General features: G+C 47.5%; 1 protein-coding gene across 2 annotated transcripts in view; it reads right to left on the reverse strand.

The window, feature by feature from the left end:
• LOC112870147 (transmembrane protein 132B) overlaps positions 1-21,520 on the reverse strand; it is a 369,365-nt gene that overhangs the window by 41,765 nt on the left and 306,080 nt on the right. For both annotated transcript variants that reach the window (XM_086681441.1, XM_086681442.1), the window contains exon 5: positions 541-684. In XM_086681441.1, the coding sequence (XP_086537567.1) occupies positions 541-684 (144 nt within the window). The remainder of the gene's footprint in view (positions 1-540; positions 685-21,520) is intronic.

Below are 21,520 nucleotides of genomic sequence, written 5' to 3' on the forward strand. Positions count from 1 at the left end.
TCATTGCCTTTTTGTCGAAAAAAGGACAAAACCTGCCTGCCTTGGTCGTTCCTTTATGCCTCGATTTCATGATTGGGCCTCTGCGCCCACGTGAAAAAACTTTGTTTTTTTTCCCCTCCTGTTGGTCTGTCTCATGTCAATTTAATTCTCAGTCCAGCTGGAAGAATCTGCAGGGTAGAGGAAGAATTTTTCCTTCCCCTCAGAGGCTAAACTAGTATTTAACTTTGAAAAAGTGGGACATTTAAAGAAAATACAGAGTAAATAATGTTATTTACACAAGAAGTTGGCAAACACTGAGATGACATGTGGATTGCTAAAATTAGGGAAATTTTGTCCTATGAACAAAAGGAGGGGAAGAAAATTGTTTCTGCTCGAGGTTCCGGGGGTCCCCAGTCCGGGAGGGAAACAGCGCACCTGCACGGCCCCTCCAGGTCCAGCCAGGCCCCCACTCCTCAGTGTGGTCACCGTGGCGCCAGCCCCACGGGACCCTGGGACAGGGGGAGGGGCCCCCCAGAGGCCCAGCGGAGAGGCCCCTCGTACCTTAATGACGTCTTCATCCGCAGACCTGCACTCCACAGCCGCGGACACGTCCACCACGGAGCCGTCCTCCTGAACGGCCACGACCTTGACGGGAACCGAGACGGCCTTCCCGGTGAGGACGGCCGTGTTCAGCACCTCCGTGTCCTGCGCGGGAGAGCAGAGGGCGCAGGTCACACACAGGGGAGCCCGTGAGCAGGCCGCTGCCACCGTCCCTCTCCCCCTGCCATTGAGACTCCGTCTGCCTGGACCCAGTGCGGAGGCCCCGCGGCTCGGCAGTTCTGGGAAGCCGGGGACCGCGCATCCCAGGCTGAGCTCCCGGAGCCCGACAGCCGCGCTCCCTCCTCCGCCCCCACGGACAGGGGCATGGTCACCCCTCCCAGGACCCTTCCTGCCACCAGCCCCCTCGCTCCAGCCTGCGGCCGGGCTCCCACACCACACGGGGTGCTCTCCAACAGTCCCCAGATCTCCGCTCCAGGGTCACTCGGTGGGCGGCCGCCTGTCCTCCCAGCTCATTAACACCGTGAACGCGGCCCTCGCTCTAGTTTCAAATTAAGACCGGTAACCGGGGCGCCTGGCGGTTCAGTCGGTTAAGCGGCCAGATCGGGTCGCGATCTCACAGCCTCACATCGGGCTCTGTGCTGTCAGCGTAGAGCCCGCTTTGGATCCTCTCTCTCCCTCTCTGCCCCTCCCCCACTAGCTCACTCGCACGCGCTCTCTCTCTGTCTGTCTCTCAAAAAGAAACATTTAGAAAAAAGATTCTTTACAAAAAAGAAGAAGGAGGAGGAGGAGGAGGAGGAGGAGGAAGAAGAAGGAGGAGGAGGAGGAAAGTAACCACACAGAGAACAAGGAGAACCGGTCGCGGAAAAGCAACCCCTGCCATCCGGAGCCGACCGCCAGCCCCCTTCCTCCCCCAGGCCTCCCAGTCACCAGGGTCCCCTCCAAGCCCAGGGATCCGCGGCAATGTCTGTCTTCCTCTGCTGATCCCCGGGGTCCCGCGGGGGCCACCTTCGGGACTTCTCCCCCGCCTGCCACCTTCTTGCTGCCCCCACGACCACCATCACGGAGACCCTGTCCTGCCACGTGGACAGCCACCACGGCTGCCCACCCACCTCCCGTGTCCACGCCCCCCACGACAGTTGAAGAGCATCCTTTTTATTGCAACAGAACTCGCAGCGTTTCTCCCCTAGGTTGCAACTCTTGGAAAGCCTCCTGCCATTTGTTCTTAAGATTAAGTCCACACTCGCGGCCTGCGGCCATCTGACCCTGACCCCGCCTCCAGCTCTCTCGCCCCCCCCCCATTGCCCCTCCCACGGGAGCCCCCCAGACCTCTCCCCAGTCCTCACCCTCACCCCTGCTCGCAGCCACGCAGAGCCCTCACCACACCCGCCTGTCTCAGCCTCCACACCCGCTTCTTGGGGGGAACGGGGCTCCTCTGCCCGCCACGGTGTGGACGGCGCGCCCAGTCTGCCCTGCAGGGACCCACCCCCAATGCTCACCCCGTGTTCATCTGGTGCTTGTGTTTCCATGTCTAACTACTCATCAGACCGTAGACTCCCCAAGGTCTCGGCCCCCTTTGTTCTGACCTCGTCACATCCCCGGAACCGGGGACGGAACCTGGTGCGTGGGAAGCTGTGCGGGGGGAGGTCTCCTGCACAGTCTCCGGGACTGGACGGTCTGGCTTTGGGCCTGGCTCGGCCCCCGTGTCAGTGGATCCCAAGTCCCAGAAGGTCCGACTCAAGTGAAAGAACCCATCGCGGGTTCGACTGCACCTGTCGCACGACCAGAGTCTGGAGGCTCCGGCCGCCAACCCTGGTCCAGTGACACCGCGAGGCCAGGGCTACTTCTCTGCTGTTCTCCCGGCCACTCCCTCAAGCGAGCCAGACGGCGCCCGTCACACCGGCCATCTGTCCGCTGTCTCAGCAGGGGGGGGCAGGCTGGGGGAAGAGTGCACCCGCTCGTCCTCGCCGGGAAGTCCAAGGCTTGTCGCACGGGGAGCCACCTGCGGAGGCGGCTGGCAGAGCGGGCGTCCCCAGTGAAGCCGGCGGTGGAGTGCGGGCGTGCAAAGGGCTTTCACAGTCCGTCCCCGGGTCGCCACAAGGCACTTCCCTCCCCCCGCGCCCGAGTTCCCTGATGTGGGACGCGGGGAGAACAAAGGTACCCACCGCGTGGTGACCTCGTGAAGGTTTAACGAGACTCTCCGCGTACAGAGCTCAGAACGGAATCGGCGGAAAATGAACAAGGGCTGCATCCATGCAGCTACTGCAGCCGATGCTATGAAAGGTTTGCTCCAGGAATGAAGTAAAGAGCCACCAGGCAGGTCCCCAAAGGGACTCTGGGAAAGACGCTCCTTCCACACGCGTCCGAAGAGTGGAAGTCAACTAGAGAGCCTGTGGAAGCCGGGCAAAATGCCGCTCAGCAGCGAGGTCCCCCGAACGACACGGTCGCCTCCACCAGACTCCACCCAACGGATGATTGCTTCAGTGATCGCCTTCTAGCTTTGACTGGTCCCGGAGGGCACTAAGTGGGTCCTGTACCTGATTTTCGAAATGACCCCCTCATTATCCACCTTAAAACTGAAGATCAGTAAGAGGTGGAGTCAATGAGTAATAAATAATAATAATAATAATAATTAATAGGCAGTACTCTAAGTACTTTGCATGTAATTAATTGCTTGTTCAGCTTCCTCCACAACCCTTCCAAGATAGTTCCTACTATTATTCCCGGTTCATAGATGATTTGTTATTCACCGAAATTAAACCTGAAAATAATAGCTACTCATCAATAAAAAAAGCCAACTTTGTAGAGAGTATTTGTAAACAGTGCCAGCCCAATCTAAGAAAGATGAAAAAAAAATAAATTGGTGTTTGGTTTTACGTATGTCCTCTCCCCTGGACGGACTCTCAAGGAGTTCCATCCAAAACCACATAACTACAGTCCATGTATCTGAATATTCCATCCTCCCCAGGGACGTGAACTATATATGCACCTTTATACTTCAGGTGTACATCAAGGACAGGAAGCAGGAAGCACTGCAGAAATGGAGACGAGAACTCACCAAAGGTGGGACAGTGGTGTGGGTGTGGACGAAATCACCATGGGTCCAAAGATGAGGGACGGTGTCGTGATTCCAGAACACAAGGCTAGGTTCTGCTCCTAACGCAATTGGGAAACTCGATACGGGGGTGTTTGCCGTGTGTAACGGGCAGGCATTAATTCTGCCTGATGAGCGTTCACGGACGCTGAAAAATCCACCCAACTCTCTGTTTGAAATGACAACGTTTTGTTTTTCCTCCGGGTATCATCCTACTCTGCTACCAATGAATGTGGCTTAGGTGGTGCTGACCCCAGACCGCTGAGTCAGGCTCCACAGAGGAGCACACACACCAAACGTGGCCCCTCGAGGAGACTGATTCAAGCGAAATGCGGACAAAGGAAATCAAAGACAAGAGCAGGACAGGACAGATTCCTGGAAGGTTTCTGAGTTTCTGAATCCAGACACATCGGTGTCTGCTATCTTTGGAAATTTAGATATACATAAAAAAACTTTTACTTAAGCCTATTTTATTTTCTTAATTTAAAAAAATGTTCATTATTTATTTCGGAGAAAGAGAGAGAGAGAGAGAGAGAGAGAGAGAGAGTGGGGGAGAGAGAGAATCCCAAGAAGGCTCCGCACCCTCAGCGTAGAGCCCGACACAGGATCCGAACCCACGAACCCCAGCCGAAATCAAGAGTCAGACACTTAACCGACCGAACCACCCAGGCGCCCCAAGCTGATGTTAATTGTAAGCCGACTTACACCTGAAAGTCTTAAGCAACATGCAAGGCTCTAAAATGGGCACCAATCTCTACTCTGTAGAAACTCACAGGCTTCAAGAAGACACCACCACAATTTTATCAAACTGAGTTTCAAGGCAGGTGACTTTATTTCTTGTAACCACCAATCCCCACTGATCCAAGCTTGTGCTTTGATCCCAAATACCTTTGCAACCACGTTTCTTCCCGTAGTTTTGCATGTGTGGCTGAGATTTTTTGCAACCGTGTTCTCCAGTGGCCATCAATGGCCTCCTCCAAATCCCAAAGGCAATCCTACCTGCCTCTGACACAATAAGAAAGCAATTTAATCTTGTGAAATATTACATCTAAATCATCCCCTGTTGCCACAGACTGCTAAAAATCCACCATCTATCAAAATACAACTCTTTTATTCTGCTATTTGTGCAAGCTCTAGGTTTTATGCCTTGAAAACATATTTATATTCCTTTATGAAGATGAGTTTCCATTAATGTCGCACACACAGCAGCATCACTGAAAATGGCAGAGTAAGGACATCCACAAATTCTCTCCATAAAGCCAGGAGAACACTGGCCAAAAAAAAGGAGAAAAAAGTCAAAATCAATTTTTTTACAACTCTGGAAATAAAGGCTATGCAACCAGGAGAGCATGTATTCAAGAAAAATAGCTAAATCTTGGTTAAAAAAGAGCGAAGTTTGTGGCATTTTTACTTGACTTATTCCCATCCCCTACTTCCCAGCTCCGTAGTAGCTTTAAAAAAATTATAGCTCACTGTCAACAATAAAAACTCCTGGGTTCGCAGGACGAAAGCCACTGGAGAGAGCAAATCAGCACTGGAGAGCCTCCAGACCCTAATTCCCAAAGAACTGCCGTTATTGGACTTGTCTGATAGCTCCCTGGAAGATCCCACTTACAAGGCTGTCAGTATTTGACTCGCTCTGAGTTCACCCAGTGTGACAAGCTTTATCCCTAAAGGTATTTGTTCAAAGCCATTGTCGGCAATTGTTTAACTTCATAGCCGCCTGGAGGCACTGAATAAAGTTTGGTGAAAAAAAAAAAAAATAGACCAACCGAAAAGCTTAAAAGGAAAATATGAGGAATAAGATATCCAGAGGTACTTTGGAAAGCTAATGCCTATCCTGGGGAGCCTGCAGGACTATGCTTATAGGTAGGGCTGTGTGTACGTCCTGGGCTGTGTTCATACTCAAAAAAGACCTGAGAAGGCTCTAAGCTCTCACCACGGGTTGACTTTGAGGTTCTGTTAAAGCAGGAAGTGAAAGCTGAGGCAGGGCTGTCAAATGCCTGGCTGGTATTGAAACTGTGTCCCAACACACACAAAGAGACTCTCGGTGAAGACTGGGGCACGTACTGATTCCAAGTGTCTAGGGCAATCTCTACTATCACGGGCTGACCACCAAGCTGGCCAAACCAAGACTGCAGTGACCACACACAGCAAAAAATAGAGTCTACAGACTTCATGAAAGTCACTAAATAACCCAACTTACTACTACAATAAACAACAATAAAAACCCAAGGAAAAAGAGATAATTTAATTTCAGAGTTGGTACAGGACATTATTTGAAATTTCCCCTTTTCAACAACAACAAAAAAGCATGGCCCAGTCACAAGACGAAAAGCAATCAAGAAGAACTGTGGTTGGGGTACCTGGGTCGCTGAGTCAGTTAAGCGTCCAACTTCAGCTCAGGTTGTGATCTCGAGGTTCATGAGTTTGAGCCCTGTGTCGGGTTCTGTGCTGACAGCTCAGAGCCTGGAGCCTGCTTCAGATTCTGTGTCTCCCTCTCTCTCTGCTCCTCCCCCATTCACATTCTGTCTCTCTCTCAAAAATAAATAAACATTTAAAAAATTAAAAAAGGGGCGCCTGCGTGGCTCAATCGGTTAAGCGTCCAACTTCAGCCAAGTCAAGATCTCACAGTCTGTGAGTTCAAGCTTCATGTCAGGCTCTGTGCTGACAGCTCAGAGCCTGGAGCCTGCTTCGGATTCTGTGTCTCCCTCTCTCTCTGCCCCTCCCCTGCTCATGCTCTGTCTCTCTCTGTCTCAAAAATAAATAAAAACATTAAAAAAATTTTTTTAAATAAAAAATTTAGAAAAAAGAACTATTCTTGAGGAAGCCCACATGTTGGACTTACTAGACAAAGATGCAAATATTTTAAACAGCTGTTTCAAATACAAAGAATTAAAAAAAAAATCATACTAAAGAACCAAAGGGAAGTGTGAGAAAGGTGACTCGCGAGTGAATTCCAATAAAGAAATACAAATTATGAATAATTATGAAAAGAAACAAATGGGAATTGTGGACTTGAAAAGTGCAAGAATGAAAATGGAAAATTCACTCGTATGTTCTCCTGTAGGAATGGACTGAAAGTAGAACAGGATGAAAGGAAAAAACGTGGGAAATCCACAAACGTGGAAATTAAACAGCCTCCTTTTAACCAATAAATGGTTCAAAACAGAAATCACAAGGGAAACTGGAGAAATGCTTTGAGATGACTGAAACCAAAAACACAACATACCGAAACCTTACACGACACAGAGAAAGTAGCACATAGAAACTTACAGCTGGAAACGCCTGCATTATAAAAAAGGAAAAGGGAGAGCCTGGGTGGCGCGTCTGACTTCAGCCAGGTCACGATCTCGCGGTCCGTGAGTTCGAGCCCCGTGTCGGGCTCTGGGCTGATGGCTCAGAGCCTGGAGCCTGTTTCCAATTCTGTGTCTCCCTCTCTCTCTGCCCCTCCCCCGTTCATGCTCTGTCTCTGTCCCAAAAATAAATAAACGTTGAAAAAAAAAATTTAAAAAAGGAAAAGGAAGCTCTCAAACCAATGACCTAGACTTCCACCTTCAGAAGAGCAAACTAAACCCAAAACGAGCAGAAAGAAGAAAGGAATAAAGAATAGAGTAGATCAGTAAGTCAAAGGAATAAAAGGCACAGCGTAAGGAATACAGTCAATGATGTTGTAATAGGCACGTAACAGGACAGATGGTAGCTCACTTATGGCAAACATACCATAATGTATAAACTTTGAAAACAAAAACAAAAACCCAAAGGGCATGCACATTTTTTCATTTTAATAAGTACTGCCAGATTGTTTTTCCATAACATAGTAGCAGTTTTCACATCTCTCAGTAATACATGAGACCGTTTCCCCATATCTTTGCCACCATTTTATGTGATCAATCTGTTTAATTTTTGTCAGTATCAAACGGTAAAAAAAAAATGGTATTTTGTTGCTACTTTAATATTTCTCTGAACTCAAAAGGAAACTGAGCATTTGTTTCAGGCTTTTAGTGTCTATTTGCATCTGTGTTTCTGTGAACTGTTTGCTTCTGTTATTTTTCTAATGATTCTTTCATTTTTCTATTTGTCTGTTTGTATTTTTAACAAGAATTTCTTAGAGTATTTGTATATTAGAGTCACTAAAATTGTATCTCAAAAAAATTCTTTTTCAGTGTATTGCTGGTTTATGATGGCGTCTGTCATACAATTTCATAAACAAAGAAGAGAGTGGAAATGAATGATAGAAAGAATAGAAAACAGTATAGAAAATCTGGGGCGCCTGGGTGGCGCAGTCGGTTAAGCGTCTGACTTCAGCCAGGTCACGATCTCGCGGTCCGTGAGTTCGAGCCCCGCATCAGGCTCTGGGCTGATGGCTCAGAGCCTGGACCTGTTTCCGATTCTGTGTCTCCCTCTCTCTCTGCCCCTCGCCCGTTCATGCTCTGTCTCTCTCTGTCCCAAAAATAAATAAACGTTGAAAAAAAATTAAAAAAAAAAAAAAGAAAATCAATGAAATTAAAGCAAAAGTAATTTATTGGGTACAATAGAATCAACAACAAATTACTTAAAATAAATGTAACCAAGGTGCAGGAATTCTATACTGAACACTAAAAAATGTCATTGAAAGAAACTAAAGACTACCTAAATAAATGTAAAAGTGTCTTGTGTTCATAGATTGAAATACTTAATAATGTCAAGATGACAATACTCCTCAAAGTGATTTACATAGTTGATGCAATCACCATCAATATCCCAGCTGCTTTTTTACAGAAATTGACAAGTTGATTCCAAAATTCATATGGAAATGAAGGAACAGTCAAAACAATCTTTAGGGGCGCCTGGGTGGCTCAGTAGGTTAAACATCCGACTCTTTATGTTGGCTCAGGTCATGATTTCGTGGTTCGTGAGTTCGAGCCCAGCATCGGGCTCCACACTGACAATGCAGAGCCTGCTTGGGATTCTCTCTCTCTCTCTCTCTCTCTTCTCCTTCTCTCTGCCCTTCCCCCACTTGCACTCTCTCACTCTGTCTCTCTCAAAATAAATAATCAAAAACTTTAAAAAGAAAAAAAAAGATTCCCTTTGTCCCTCTTCCTCTGCCTCTCCCATGCTCGTACTCTGGTACGCTCTCAAAATCCAAAACAAAAACAAACAAAAAAAATTCCTTATTTTTTTAAGTTTATTTATTTATTTTTGAGAGACAGAGAGAGAGAGAGAGAAAGAGAGAGAGCACAAGCAAGTGAGGGGAAGAGAGAGAGGGAAAGACAGAATCCCAGGCAGGCTCCATGCCATCAGTTCAGAGCCTGATGTGGGGCTTGAACTCATGAACCGTGAGCTGAGATCAAGAGTCGGATGCTTAACTGACTGAGCCACCCAGGTGCCCCAAAAAACCCAGTCTTTAAAAAGAACAAAGCTGAGAAGACTCACCCTTTTATGAATATAATTGGCTTTCCAGAAATAAACCTTCACATTTTCCATTTTCAGCCAAATGACTTTTGATAAGGATGCCAAGACAATTCAAAGGTTTCAAAGAAGAGTCTTTTCAACAAAAAATGCTGGGATAACTGGATATCCACATGAAAAGAAAAAAAAAAAAAAGTAGATCCCTACCTCACACCATATTAAAAAAATCAACTCAAAATGGATCATAAGCACAAATATAAGAGCTCAAACTAGAAAACTCTTAGACTAATACTTAGGTGCAAATCTTCATGACTTTGCATTGCATTGTCCTCACTCTGGACCCACACGTTGACCAAGTAGCCACTTGTCACTGTGACAGAGGAAGGGAGAGCATAAGGTCTCGTGCTCTTAGAGCTTCTGACTGGAAGTGAGCTCATCACTCTTCACAAGTTTCATTGCCCAAATCAAGGTACATGGCCATACCTAAATTCAAGTGGACAGTGAAATCCAGCCAAACAATGTGCCCAAAAAGAGAATTGGTGGGCACGTCTTGAAAAACTTTCTCACTTTACAAGAAAGGAAACTGAGGCACACCACACTATTGCTAACCAATATATGGTTCCCATTCATTGTTTGACCTGCTGCATAATATTTTATACTGTGTGCACACTCCCCATCCTCCCCTTACCCTCCAAGCCCCTCCCAGCCCCCAATCTGCTTCCTCTCTCTATGCATTTCCTTACTCTGCACATTTTATGTGAATGGAACCATATTACACATGCCCTTTTGTGTCTGACTTATTTCACAAAGCATGGTTTTGAAGTTTATTCATGTTGTAGCATGTGTCAGCACTTCGTTCCTTTTTATGGCTGAGTAATATTCCGTTATATGGATATACCCACATTTCATTTACCCATTTATCAGTTGATGGGCATTTGGGTTGTTTCTCGGTAAACCTGGGTCCAGAGAAAGGACAATGCAGTGCACAGTCCCTGGCTGATGGGTGTTGGACATGTAGTGAGAGCAAAGGATAAACCATTGTTGTTTTAAGCTATTAAAATCTAGGAGTTGCATGTAACTGTCAGCATACTATTCTGACCTATACCCTTGGGCTAAAGATAAAAATATGTGCAGACACATACTGAATGCTAGTTAGGTGTGTTTTCCACAACAGAATAGGTTAGCCGTTCCAAAACTACTTTAGTGAGTTCTAGGATTGAGCAAGTAAGATATGTTGGTAATAATGAGAGACAGGTTTCTCACTGCTAAAGAAATGAATTTAAAATTGCAAAAAAAAAAAAAAAAAAAGCGTAAGAGTGAACTTCAGTCATGAGCTGGAAGTAGAGATACAGCCATGAACTTATGGCGGATGGCAGGTGTATGTGTGTTTATGTATGTGCAAATGTAGGTGTGTATTTATTTAGCTTTCCCGAGTTCTCTGTGCTCAGAGGGCTTTGATGCAATGATACCCTAGTAATCAGCACACCCAGACCCAGATTTTAGTTCTAAATACCCTCTCCAAAAAAAAAAAAAAAAAAAAAGGAAACAGAGCTCCTGGGAAAAATGGCTAATTCTAGGGCCAAAGCACAGAGAGCACGAGATAATGAGCCTAAAATATATTGTAGAGCCAGAAGATAAAAAAGTGCTTGAACAAATGTCAAAAGGACACAGGAGACAGCTTGAAGGAGCTCCCACTGGTCAATCTGGGGCAATTTTACGGCACTATAAATAATTGTAACAGCCAATTATAATAATATAAAATATTATACAACAAGTATAATATTTAATAAGCTTCTGAGTCCATACTGATATAAACAAACAAACAGGGGAGAAAGGAAACTTCATCCTTAGGGTAGAATTCCAACTGATAAATGTAAAAACTAACGATGAAATTAGAATATCACCATCTGGCTGCCACCATTTATCACCATAATTGTTTCAGGCAAGAATCAGCATGAATGCTACTAGTAATTAAAAGTATGATAAGAAACAGGACATTCATATAGTGTTAATGTATCTCCATGCAAGAGATTTATTAATTTCAAAGAGAAAAACAGGAACTATATGGAACCAAAACCCATCATACACCGTGGCATCCACGTGATCAAACATAACATCACTTACTGGGATAAACAGACATCCTGTGTCCTGAAAAAGGACATAACGTCACTTTTGATATGTTTAGAAAACAAGGTGGGGATGGAATCTGATAATGAGGAACCTTCAGACAAATTCAAATTGGGGGTCATATTCTACAAAACAACTGGCTTGTACATTTCAAATGCATCACATTCTGAAAGACAAAGACCGAGAAATTTCCAGATGGAAGAGGACGGATAGATATAATAACAAATGTACATGTGATCCTAGACCGGGTCCTCAAACAGAAAAAAAGTACGTTCCCTTTGCTATAATGAAGGTTAGTGGACAACTGACAGAATTGGAATAAGGTCTGGAGTAGAGGTAAGTCTTCGTACCAACTGTTAACTGATAATCTCACTCTACCTCTGCAAGAATGTTTGGGAAATTCACACTGAAGCATTTGCAGATACAGGATCAGCATGTGTGGAACTGAAACACTGCATAAAACACAGCAACAAGGTGTGTTTGTGTAGAAGGGGGAGGATGTTGTCATCTGGGGAATTTGGGGAAGGTATCTGGGAAATGCATTTATTCAGACTCCTAGGAAATTTTAAAATAATATGAAGAAGCAAAAGAACAAACAAATCAAGGAATAAATGCATAAAGATACAGGGATGGTAAGTGCCTAATGAACATCATTTATGACAACTAGCTTTGTTTTCAAAGTAGCCGTCACACCTGCGGAGTCCAATGCAGGGCTCAAACTCACACCCTTGAGATCAAGAGTCGGACGCTTAACCGACTGAGCCAGGCACCCCGACAATTAGCTTTCCTTAAACACTTAGATAAGTGCCAGGCACTGTGCTAAGCAATTTACACACATTATCTGCTAATAATAATGCATATTTATAATAAATACAGTGTAATATGTACTGATATCTAAAAATAAAAGTCACCCTAAAGAAGAGCCTGCTACATGATAAGTTCTTGATAAACATTAACTAGTCTTACTAACATCTCATTTAATCCTCAAACGTCCCTACCGAGGGATTACTGCTTTTATCCTCACTGTGCGAATGAGGGAACCAGGGTGGGAAAGGGTCTTTTAATTTGGCCGGAATCACACTTCTGCTAAGCAGCCAAACCAGGATGTAAATAAAATCACGTACACACCAAAGCCCATCATCCTGGCTGCCCTGGTGCTTCTCCTAGCTTCTCCCCTGTGAAGCCCAGCCAACACTCCATTGCTTTGCCTGACTCACACGCTTCAAGGGCAAAAGATAGATTTCTCTCAGCTTTGATTTTAACACCTTGTAAGTAGATATCTTACAAATGTAAAGCTTAAGAGTTAGCAGAGGGGTGTCTGGGTGGCTCAGTCAGTCGAGCGTCTCACTCTTGATTTCGGCTCAGGTCATGATCTCACGGTTGTGGGTTCAAGCCCCGAGTCAAGTTCTGCGCACTGACTGCATAAAGCCTGCTTGGGATTCTCTCCCTCACTCTCTGCCCCTCCCCTACTCACGCTCTCTCTGTCTCTCACAAAGTAACTAAATAAACTTAACAAAAAGGTTTAAGATTTAGCAGAAACAGCCAAGCAGCCCCCAAACCCCATGACATGACCACATGTGTCTTCTAGAAGGTTCCATCCCAGCTGCTCCCCCAGCGTGGGAGCGTGTGGACCACAGTCCTCAAGGCCCAGCAGCCTACCTCCTCTGGTCCCTGGCACAGGGGTGTCAGTCTCTGAACGGGACTCTAACTCTGACCTGGTTTTGCTCTCAGACACCCCGACTTCTGATTTCTAGAGCTGTAAGACAGATGTAAACTTCACTCAGAAGTAAACAAGGATGCCTGCCAGCTCCAACTGAGACAATGATTTTCAACCCCACTTGTTGTGTATTACATAACTCTGGAATCGGCCCACTTCCCTCCATGTGATAGTTATTTTTGGACTCTAATAATTTACTATCCACAAAGCAGTAAGTGATTTCAAAAATTCAGCTCCTTATGAGTCCCTGAATAACACGGAGAAAGTCCCATCAAGTAGGATGGCACTCAGAAGGAGTTGATAAAACGTGTCTAAGTCAGAGTCCGGTCCAGATGTCTCCCAGGTGGCAGCTTGGAGGGAAGAAGCTGAAACCGTGTGGAAGGACGTGGACCAGCTGTCACCCAGTGCGCAGGGCAAGCTCACGGACGCTGGTAACCAAGGGCAGCGAGATGGTAAAGGCTACTTAATGGATGAGACAGATGAAGGGTCACGTGGTTGTCCAGTGGGCCTCACGGTCAGGTTTACGTCCGCTGTGTCCCACCCTGCCGGGGGGGATGTAAGATCCCAGGCGCTGTCGGCAGCTGACGCGGCCCACGGTGACATGAGGGCCAGACGGAAAGCCAGAGAGACCAACAGGTGACAGCCAAGCTTCGGTCGGACAGAAAGAAAAGACACACACAGTTTTAAAATGCTAGATAGAGGCAATGACACGGGGGCAGAGAGAAAGGGAGAGAACACGGCAGCTCAGGGAAGAGAAAGGCAGCGTCGGGGAAAGACGTGTGCGTGAGAGGGGCACACGCAGAATGCACGCGGGGTTACGGGCGGGCGCTGTTTGTTCCCACATCCCAGCTCCAACACTGAAGCACATTCCCCCGTGTTTGCCCTACTTCTAACCATCAGCACCTCCTCAGTCCCAACCGTAACCTGTCAGCTGTATTTCTTCGCTGCCCAGGGTGGGGAAGGAAGAAAACCCTCCCATGCAGCGCAGCTGCATTAAAATACAACACAGCTTCCGGTGGCCAGAAGACCGCCAGCAAATGACATCTGTCCAATTAAAAGCGAAAGCAGATCTGATGGCACCTCTGAGACATATGTTCCCGAAAAAGCTTAGCATCTCTGAAACCCGAGCCCACGAGGAAAACTCCATCCTGATATAAACAACCCTGCATACAGTGGCGGGGCCCTGTGACACTAGCAAGCAGGGGGGCGGTGGGGAGGGCTGCTGCAGGCTGGGGCTGATTCGGTGCCACAGTCAAGTTCCAAGTGAGGGTGGATGGAGGAGGGAGGGAGGCGGGGAAAGGGAGGGGAGGGGAGGGAGAGGAGGAAGAGGAAGAACTTACTGTCCAAAAGGGAAAAAGACAGACAGGCAGACAGACAGAAAGACCGAAAACATACAGTCCTAAAGAGGGAGGGAGACAGACAGACAGACAGACAGACAGGGAGATCTACAAAGACAGACTGACCCACGCAGAATGAGAAGGGGCAGAGGGACAGAGACAAACGAGGGACACAAGCGGAGAAAGACAGCAAGCTAACAAGCGGGAGCATTCAAGGGGGACTGAGCTGGGCAGCAGGACGACAGAGGCAGCGACAAAGAGAACAGGATGTCCTTGGACCTCACACCCGAGCCACGTGGCTCTCGGCTCTGTACAAACCATGCCTCTGTGTCCACCGTGGGGCTGGCCCGGCCCGCTCCGGCCCTGACTCCCGCAGCCTGTGTCTGTCTGCAGCTGAGGCTGCTGGGCTCGGCCCCAGCACAGAGGATCGTCCTCAGAAGCCAGGGCCCTGGCAAAGCGCCCCGGGAAATGGGGTGCACCTGCCGGGGATTCTCAACACGGTCATGTCCCTGGGGACTTCCCTACGGAACACACTAGAGCAAAAACACTTGTTCAGCAAATGCTCAGGGCACTGCTGAGCATACAAGTGAGGGGGGAAACAACGAGAATCAGAAGTTTCTGTGGAAGAGTCATGATATGCAGGCACTGTTTATACCTTCATGTTTTTATTCACATAATTCTCATAACAAACCTATGAGGAGGAGCCCTCATCATCCCCATTTTACAGATGAGAAAACAGAGTCACAAACACTCATCCCAGATTTCAAGACTGAATGCTAGACCCAGAACTAAAACCCAGAAAATCTTACTCTAGAGTCTAGGCCTGTAACCACTATGCTATTCTGCTTGTTAAGAATAATATACTATCGAGGTGGCTGGGTGTCTCAGTCGGTTGAGTGTCCGACTTCAGCTCAGGTCATGATCTCGCGGTTCGTGAGTTCGAGCCCCGCGTCGGGCTCTGTGCTGATGGCTCAGAGCCTGGAACCTGTTTCTGATTCTGGGTCTCCCTCTCTGCCCCTCTCCTGCTCGCATTGTGTCTCTCAAATATAATCATCAAAAAAAAATTTTTTTTAAGAGTAACATAGTATCAAGGTACCTGGGTGGCTCAGTCAGTTAAGCGTCTGACTTCTGATTTGGGCTCAGGTCATGATCTCACAGTTCGTGAGATCAAGCCCCACATCTGGCTTAGTCCAGAGCATGGAGCCTGCTTGGGAATCTCTCTCCCTTTTCTCTCTGCCCCTCCCCAACTTGTGCATGCTCTCTGTCTCAAGAATAAAGAAATAAACTTAAAAAAAAGAATAATATAATATCAATACAGGAAAATCATAACACTCTGTGCCAGACAGAATGCTGAGCCCTTTGTATGGTTTCTCATCAATCCCCAGAGGGAGGGTCTTTTCTGACTAGTCTCTCTCGCTCTGTTTTTACACATTACCCAATTGTATGTCACAGGAATTGCCACAATTTGGAAATTAACCTGTTAACTTGCTTCTGATCAGCCTCGCCCACTAAACATTAATGCTTGGAATTCTGCTTCCATTCAGGACCCGGAAATACCCCACCTGCTGTAACTCAGAAAATCAGACAAAATACAGGCAGCAATTGTTTTCTGACACTATGAAAACAGGTAGAAATAAGGAAAAATGAAGGCGAGTCCTGGGTTACCGTAGGAAGAATAAATTCAAATAAAACTCCACCCTCTTGTTGAGATCATGTGACAAGAGATCAGGGTTAAGGCAGCTAGAATTTGGAGGCAGTTTATCCAAAAGAAAGGAGCTTGGTGTGGGGAAAGAGTCCTAAAATCTTCAGAAGGGGCTCTGGGGTCTCTGGCTCAGTACCTGGCTGTACATGCAAGGCTGAGGACAGAATCTCCAGAAGCAGTAAGCTGAACGATTCGGGAACACACACAGGGCTGGAAACCATCCATGTTCCAATCAGCCAGACTGGAGAAACCACGTAAGACAGGGAACACCGGGCAGAATGCTGAGAAGGGTCATGCCGTTAACAGTAGAGCTAAATTAGACCCGGTAAAGGCTGCTGTAGACCTGCCCCTGAGAAGCTTCTTTAAAAAATGTTTATTTATTTATTTTGAGAGAGAGAGAGAGAAAGAGCATGCAAGCAGGGGAGGGGCAGAGAGAGAGGGAGAGAGAGAATCCCAAGCAGGCTCCGTGCTATCAGCGTGTAGCCAGATACAGGGCTCAATCCCCCAAACTGTTAGATCATGACCTGAGCTGAAATTGGGAGTCTGACATTTAACCGACTGAGCCACCCAGGAGCCCCTTTAAGAAGCTTAAAGGCAACCTTGAAAGAAGCAAACTTATCTGGATGCTAGAACAAAATTGACACCAATTAGAAGAACACAGCAAAACCTAGCACTCAACAAGGTGAGATTCACAATGGACAGGAGCCATTCTAAAATAGGTAACCAGGAGAAAAATCAAGTAATAGACCCAGAAATGCTGGAGACGAGGGAATTGTGTATAAAGGGGGTAAAAAAAAATATGCCTAGACAGAAAATATTCGGTCTAACGGACACTGAAATGGCTCCTATGTGCTCACCCAAGATGAATGAAAACGAATGTCCATGTAGGGATGCAGAATTTTTACTCCTACCAGCCCCAAACTGGAAAGAATCCCCACGTCCGCTGGTGAATGAATAAACAAAGTATGGCACACCCACACGATGCGATATCAGTCAGCAATAAATCACTGATACATGCAGGAATGTGGATGAACCCAAAAGCAACTGGGCCAAGGGAAACTAGCCCGAGTACATGCTATGGGATCCCACTGATGTGAAATTCTATTAAAGGGAGAATTACAAAAATTACATGGTGGTTGTCAGAGGCTGGGGTGGGGTGGGGTAAGGACTGGCCAGGCAGAGGCTAGAAGGAGTTTGGGGGATGATGGAAATATCCCGTCTGTGGCTGCGGTGGGGTGATGGTTGTGTAACTCTCCACGAATCTCAACAAATTGCAAAACAGGTGAGTGTCACGGCACGTCGGTGACACCTCAGTAAACATGACACAAAATTAGATCTCACTTGCTGGTTGTTCATTACCGCATCGCTAGTGTCTTCCGTTCAATAACTATTGGTTCAGAAGAAGAGGGGACCAGAGGGAAGCAATGCACAGGAAAGACAGAGGGACACAGGCGGGTCCATTACCAATGTCAGATGCACCACCGATCCCACTTGGAGAAGAAACTGAAGCTCAGAAGCATTTGGTCATTTCCTCACGGCCCAGGACTGGTGTCACACATTGCCCGGGGGAGAGGAAACACATACACGTTCCTTAACTGGTCACGGGTCACGGGGGTGGGGCGGCAGAATGCATGGGTGCAGGGCCAGGCTTGGAGCCAGACCCCCTGGTCCCAATCACACCTGGGTCACTCGGGAAAGTCATGGAAACTCAACTTCCTCCCTCCCTTCCTTCCTTCCTCCCTTCCTTCCTTCCACGATTCGGGTTCCTCACCTGTCAGAGACGGCCAGTAACTGCACCTCTGCCTTGTAAGGTAGTCGTGGGTCTCAATTCAGGTGATGCCTCTGAAGCACGGGGATCACTGCCCGGCCCATCTTAGGTGCTCGACAAAGGTCACTTACCAGCCTCACTGCTCCCACGTTGGCTTCATGGAAAACCTCCACTCATCCTTCAAGATGCTAGTAAAGTGTGGTCTCCTGTGTGAAACCCTCCCAGATGACATCTCCTCCCAGTCGGAACTAATCACTTCCTCAATTATGTCCCTATAGTGCTTTACAGATGCCTCCTCTCAGGGGCGCCTGGGCAGCTCAGTCGGTTGAGCGTCTGACTCTTGATTTCAGCGCAGCTCACGATCCCAGGGTCGTGGGATCGAGCCCAGCATCGGGCTCTGCACAGACAGTGGGGGGCCTGCTTGGGATTCTCTCTCTCTGCCCCCCCCCCCTCCAGTTGCTGGCACATGCACTCTCTCTCTCTCTCAAAATAAACTTTATTCTGAATAAATCAATAAACTTAAAAAAATGCTTCCTTTTAGCACATGGCACCACAGTTCACACGCTGCTTCTCAGATACGCTACAGAAGGCTCAGATTCTAGCACGACTCTCCGAACACCACTAATGCTGGAGTCATTCGGGTGTTTGAACAAATGAGTAAATACCAATAGGCCCGGCGTGTACCACAACTCACATAGTCTACACAGCGTGGTATTAAGGGCAGGCGACCTGGGGGGAGGGCACAGCAGGAAGTCCCCTCCTTGGAAAGACACGATTCAGAAAGGTCTCGCAGGGCCTTCAATCCTGAGCCTATCCTATCTCCCTCAAGAACTAAAATTCAGTTCAGAAGAGCTTTCCAATCAGGAAACTTTCATAAAGTCTGTCTGCAAAGGAAAAGGCATGTCCTCGTCGGCAAAACCTGACCCCAAACTACACTTTCCTCCCCAAAAGCTTTTTAGAATTTCTGTGGAAATTCTGGAAGAATTCCAGCTGGAAGAAGACAGCCAAGCGCCCAACGCTGTGAAAACCACACACCCCCCCTCCCCCCGTGTCTACTTTTCCCACACGGAGGACACATGTGACGTCACACTAGAAGCCATCCTTCCAATCTGGCCATAAATTGTTTCCATGTTTTCCTTAATATACCTCGGTATTAAGATTAATGTATCACTTAGCAGCTTAGTATTATTATAATCCAAAGTCACCGTGCGGTGCGGCCCCAGCACCTGTGAATGGCGCGTCAGGGTTCAGATCAACACAGTCGCCGGCTGCAAATCTCTTTGTGTCTCCCCGGCTGTGCTGGACCAGCCCCAAGTGCCTTCTCTCTTCACCTGCATCTTCAAGCACGTAGTCGACTTACTAGTTTTCTAGAGCCGCCACAAATGACCACAAAGAGCAGAAATTTATCCTCTCACTGATCTGGTGGTGAGACATCTGAAATCAAGGTGTCCGTGGGGCCACACTCCTTCCAGAGGCTCCAGAGGAGGATCCTCCTCCCCTCTTCCGGTTTGGGGGCTCCAGGCATCCCTTGGCTTGTGGCCACATCGCGCCAGTCTCTGCCTCCATCGTCACATGGCCTCCTCCTCTGTGCGTCCGTCCCCCCCCCCCCGGCCCCCCCGCTGTGTCTGTGTGTGTTAAATCTCCCTCTCCTTTTTTGTCACAAGGACATTAGTTGCTGGCCTTAGGGACCACCATAAACCCAGCATGATTTCTTCTTAAGAACCTTAACTCAATTACATCTACTAAGGACTTATTTGCAAACAAGGTCGCATTCACAGATACCAGGGGTTAGAATCTGAGACATGTTGGGGACACTATTCAACCCACTACAGGCCTTGTTTTCTAGGATTGTAGAAAGTAAACGCAAAGGGACCAGCCTTGGCCCATGTCACCAGGAAAGAAACAAAAACAAAAACAAAACAAAAACAAAAACTCTGCCTCTCACCTGCATTGAGAGAAAAGTTCAACGTTTCTGTTCTTTAACAAACAAATCCCTCCCTCATGACTCTGGAGAAACCAGTGGGATGCTTTTTTCCATTTTCGTAATAAGCTCAAATTGCAAAATAAGCAATTGCTGACTGCCAGGACCTCCTCACCTAGGAGCAATAGAAATAGAAATCATCCTATCCTGTCATCTGTACACTCAGGACGACCATAACGTTTCCCTTTTACTGTCAAAGAACTGATGAAGCCAACTTGAGACCGATGAAACGGCCAGAAAACAACGCTGTCCTCAAAAAGTTCCTGTCTCCTCTACAGTGATGCCACTGGCTAGGACACAGGTCTCCGGAGACTGAAGGTCGGAGGCAGCGGTTGAACAGGACCCCGGTCAGGCCATGCGTGAGTAGGGGCTGGCCAAGCAGCCAGGATGACGGGGCTCGCGATGGCTCTACGCTGCCGGCCTCTTAGGAGAAGGAAAATGACGCTACTTACCATTTGCTTCAGGCTTGCGCCTACCGGACACATCCTCCTCTCAACTCCTTTTGAGGGTGAGGGGGGCAGGGCACGTAAGCAGTTCTGGATATTTGATTTGAACTAATCCTGTTACTAGCAAAGAAAAAAAAATTCTGTGCCTTCGTTTGATACTTCCATTAAGGAGTTGTTTTCGATACTAGGAAGGCAGGTGAAGCATGACCGAAGCAAAGAGAGTCACTGAACCCAGTAATTTAGATAGCTTAATGTGCTCCGATGCCCAGAGTTAATCTAATTTCTACATTTATATGTCATGGTGGATTTGGAGATTAGTTTTGAAGGGTCATCCAAACCCCAAATAGAAAGCAAACGGAGTGACTTATTATTTCAGAAAAAGGGACGCTGGCCACACCCAGACTCCTGTGGTCAGATAAGCACTAGCCCCAAGTCTGCTCTGATTCTCTCTCCCCCCTGGGGAACTTGACCCTTGACCCCCACAAACGCTGGGGAGCTCAGACCCGACTCACAGCTCCAGAAATGCATCCTGGCAACCAGGCCTACAGCCAATCAGCATCTGGCATCCCTCTGACCCGTGATTGGTCGGAGGGCTGGGCAGGTGCTTCCAGCTGATCCAATCAGATTGGGCTTTCTGTAACTTGCAAATCAGGGCCTCCCGTGACTCAGACCCAGGCTCAGAGCTGACCCTCTCCACCTACGTCTGCTTTGGGACCAACTTCCTCACATAGTGGTTAAGAAGCTGAGAGGGCTGGGATCCCCGGTGAGGACTGGCTAGCCCCAGGTCATTTTCAGTGGCTGCTCACAAATGGAGCCAATCACATGGGCTCCTGTCTCTCGTTTGATCTTCCGGCAGACTCGGACACATTCCTAGTGAGTACTGAACCAAATCTAGTTACCGCCTAATTTAGAGAGGAATCACCAGTCCCAATTACAGACCAAACTAACGCCCCTGTGCACAGCAGAGTCCTGGGGCCACCACACCAATGTGCACAACGAGCCCCAACCAATCTCCTCTCCTCATCACAGCTGACACTCTCCTCCCACCCTTGAAAGTAATTGTGACTACTTTCACATCAAGAGATTCTCAACACCCCTGGGAGGTCATCAGGGAAAGTACACCCATTACCACAAAGGGGGAAACAGAGGCTCAGACAGGGCACCTGGCCTGCCCAGGTCTCAGAGCTGGTTATGAAATCTTCCCTGGGCAGGAATCTATGCCTTCTATCTTGAAGGAGGTATTTTCACTAGGACATTTATGTTATTACTTATTTCAATAAGGATTGGCTGTGGGCACTTGGGGGGCTCAGTCTTGATTAAGCATCCGACTTCAGCTCAGGTCATGATCTCATGGTTAGTGAGTTCAGGCCCTGTGTCGGGCTCTGTGCTGACAGTTCAGAGCCTGGAGCCTGCTTTGGAT

Source organism: Puma concolor, chromosome D3 (assembly GCF_028749965.1).
Source record: "Puma concolor isolate L17-30 chromosome D3, mPumCon1.1.hap2, whole genome shotgun sequence".
Classification (NCBI taxonomy): domain Eukaryota; kingdom Metazoa; phylum Chordata; class Mammalia; order Carnivora; family Felidae; genus Puma; species Puma concolor.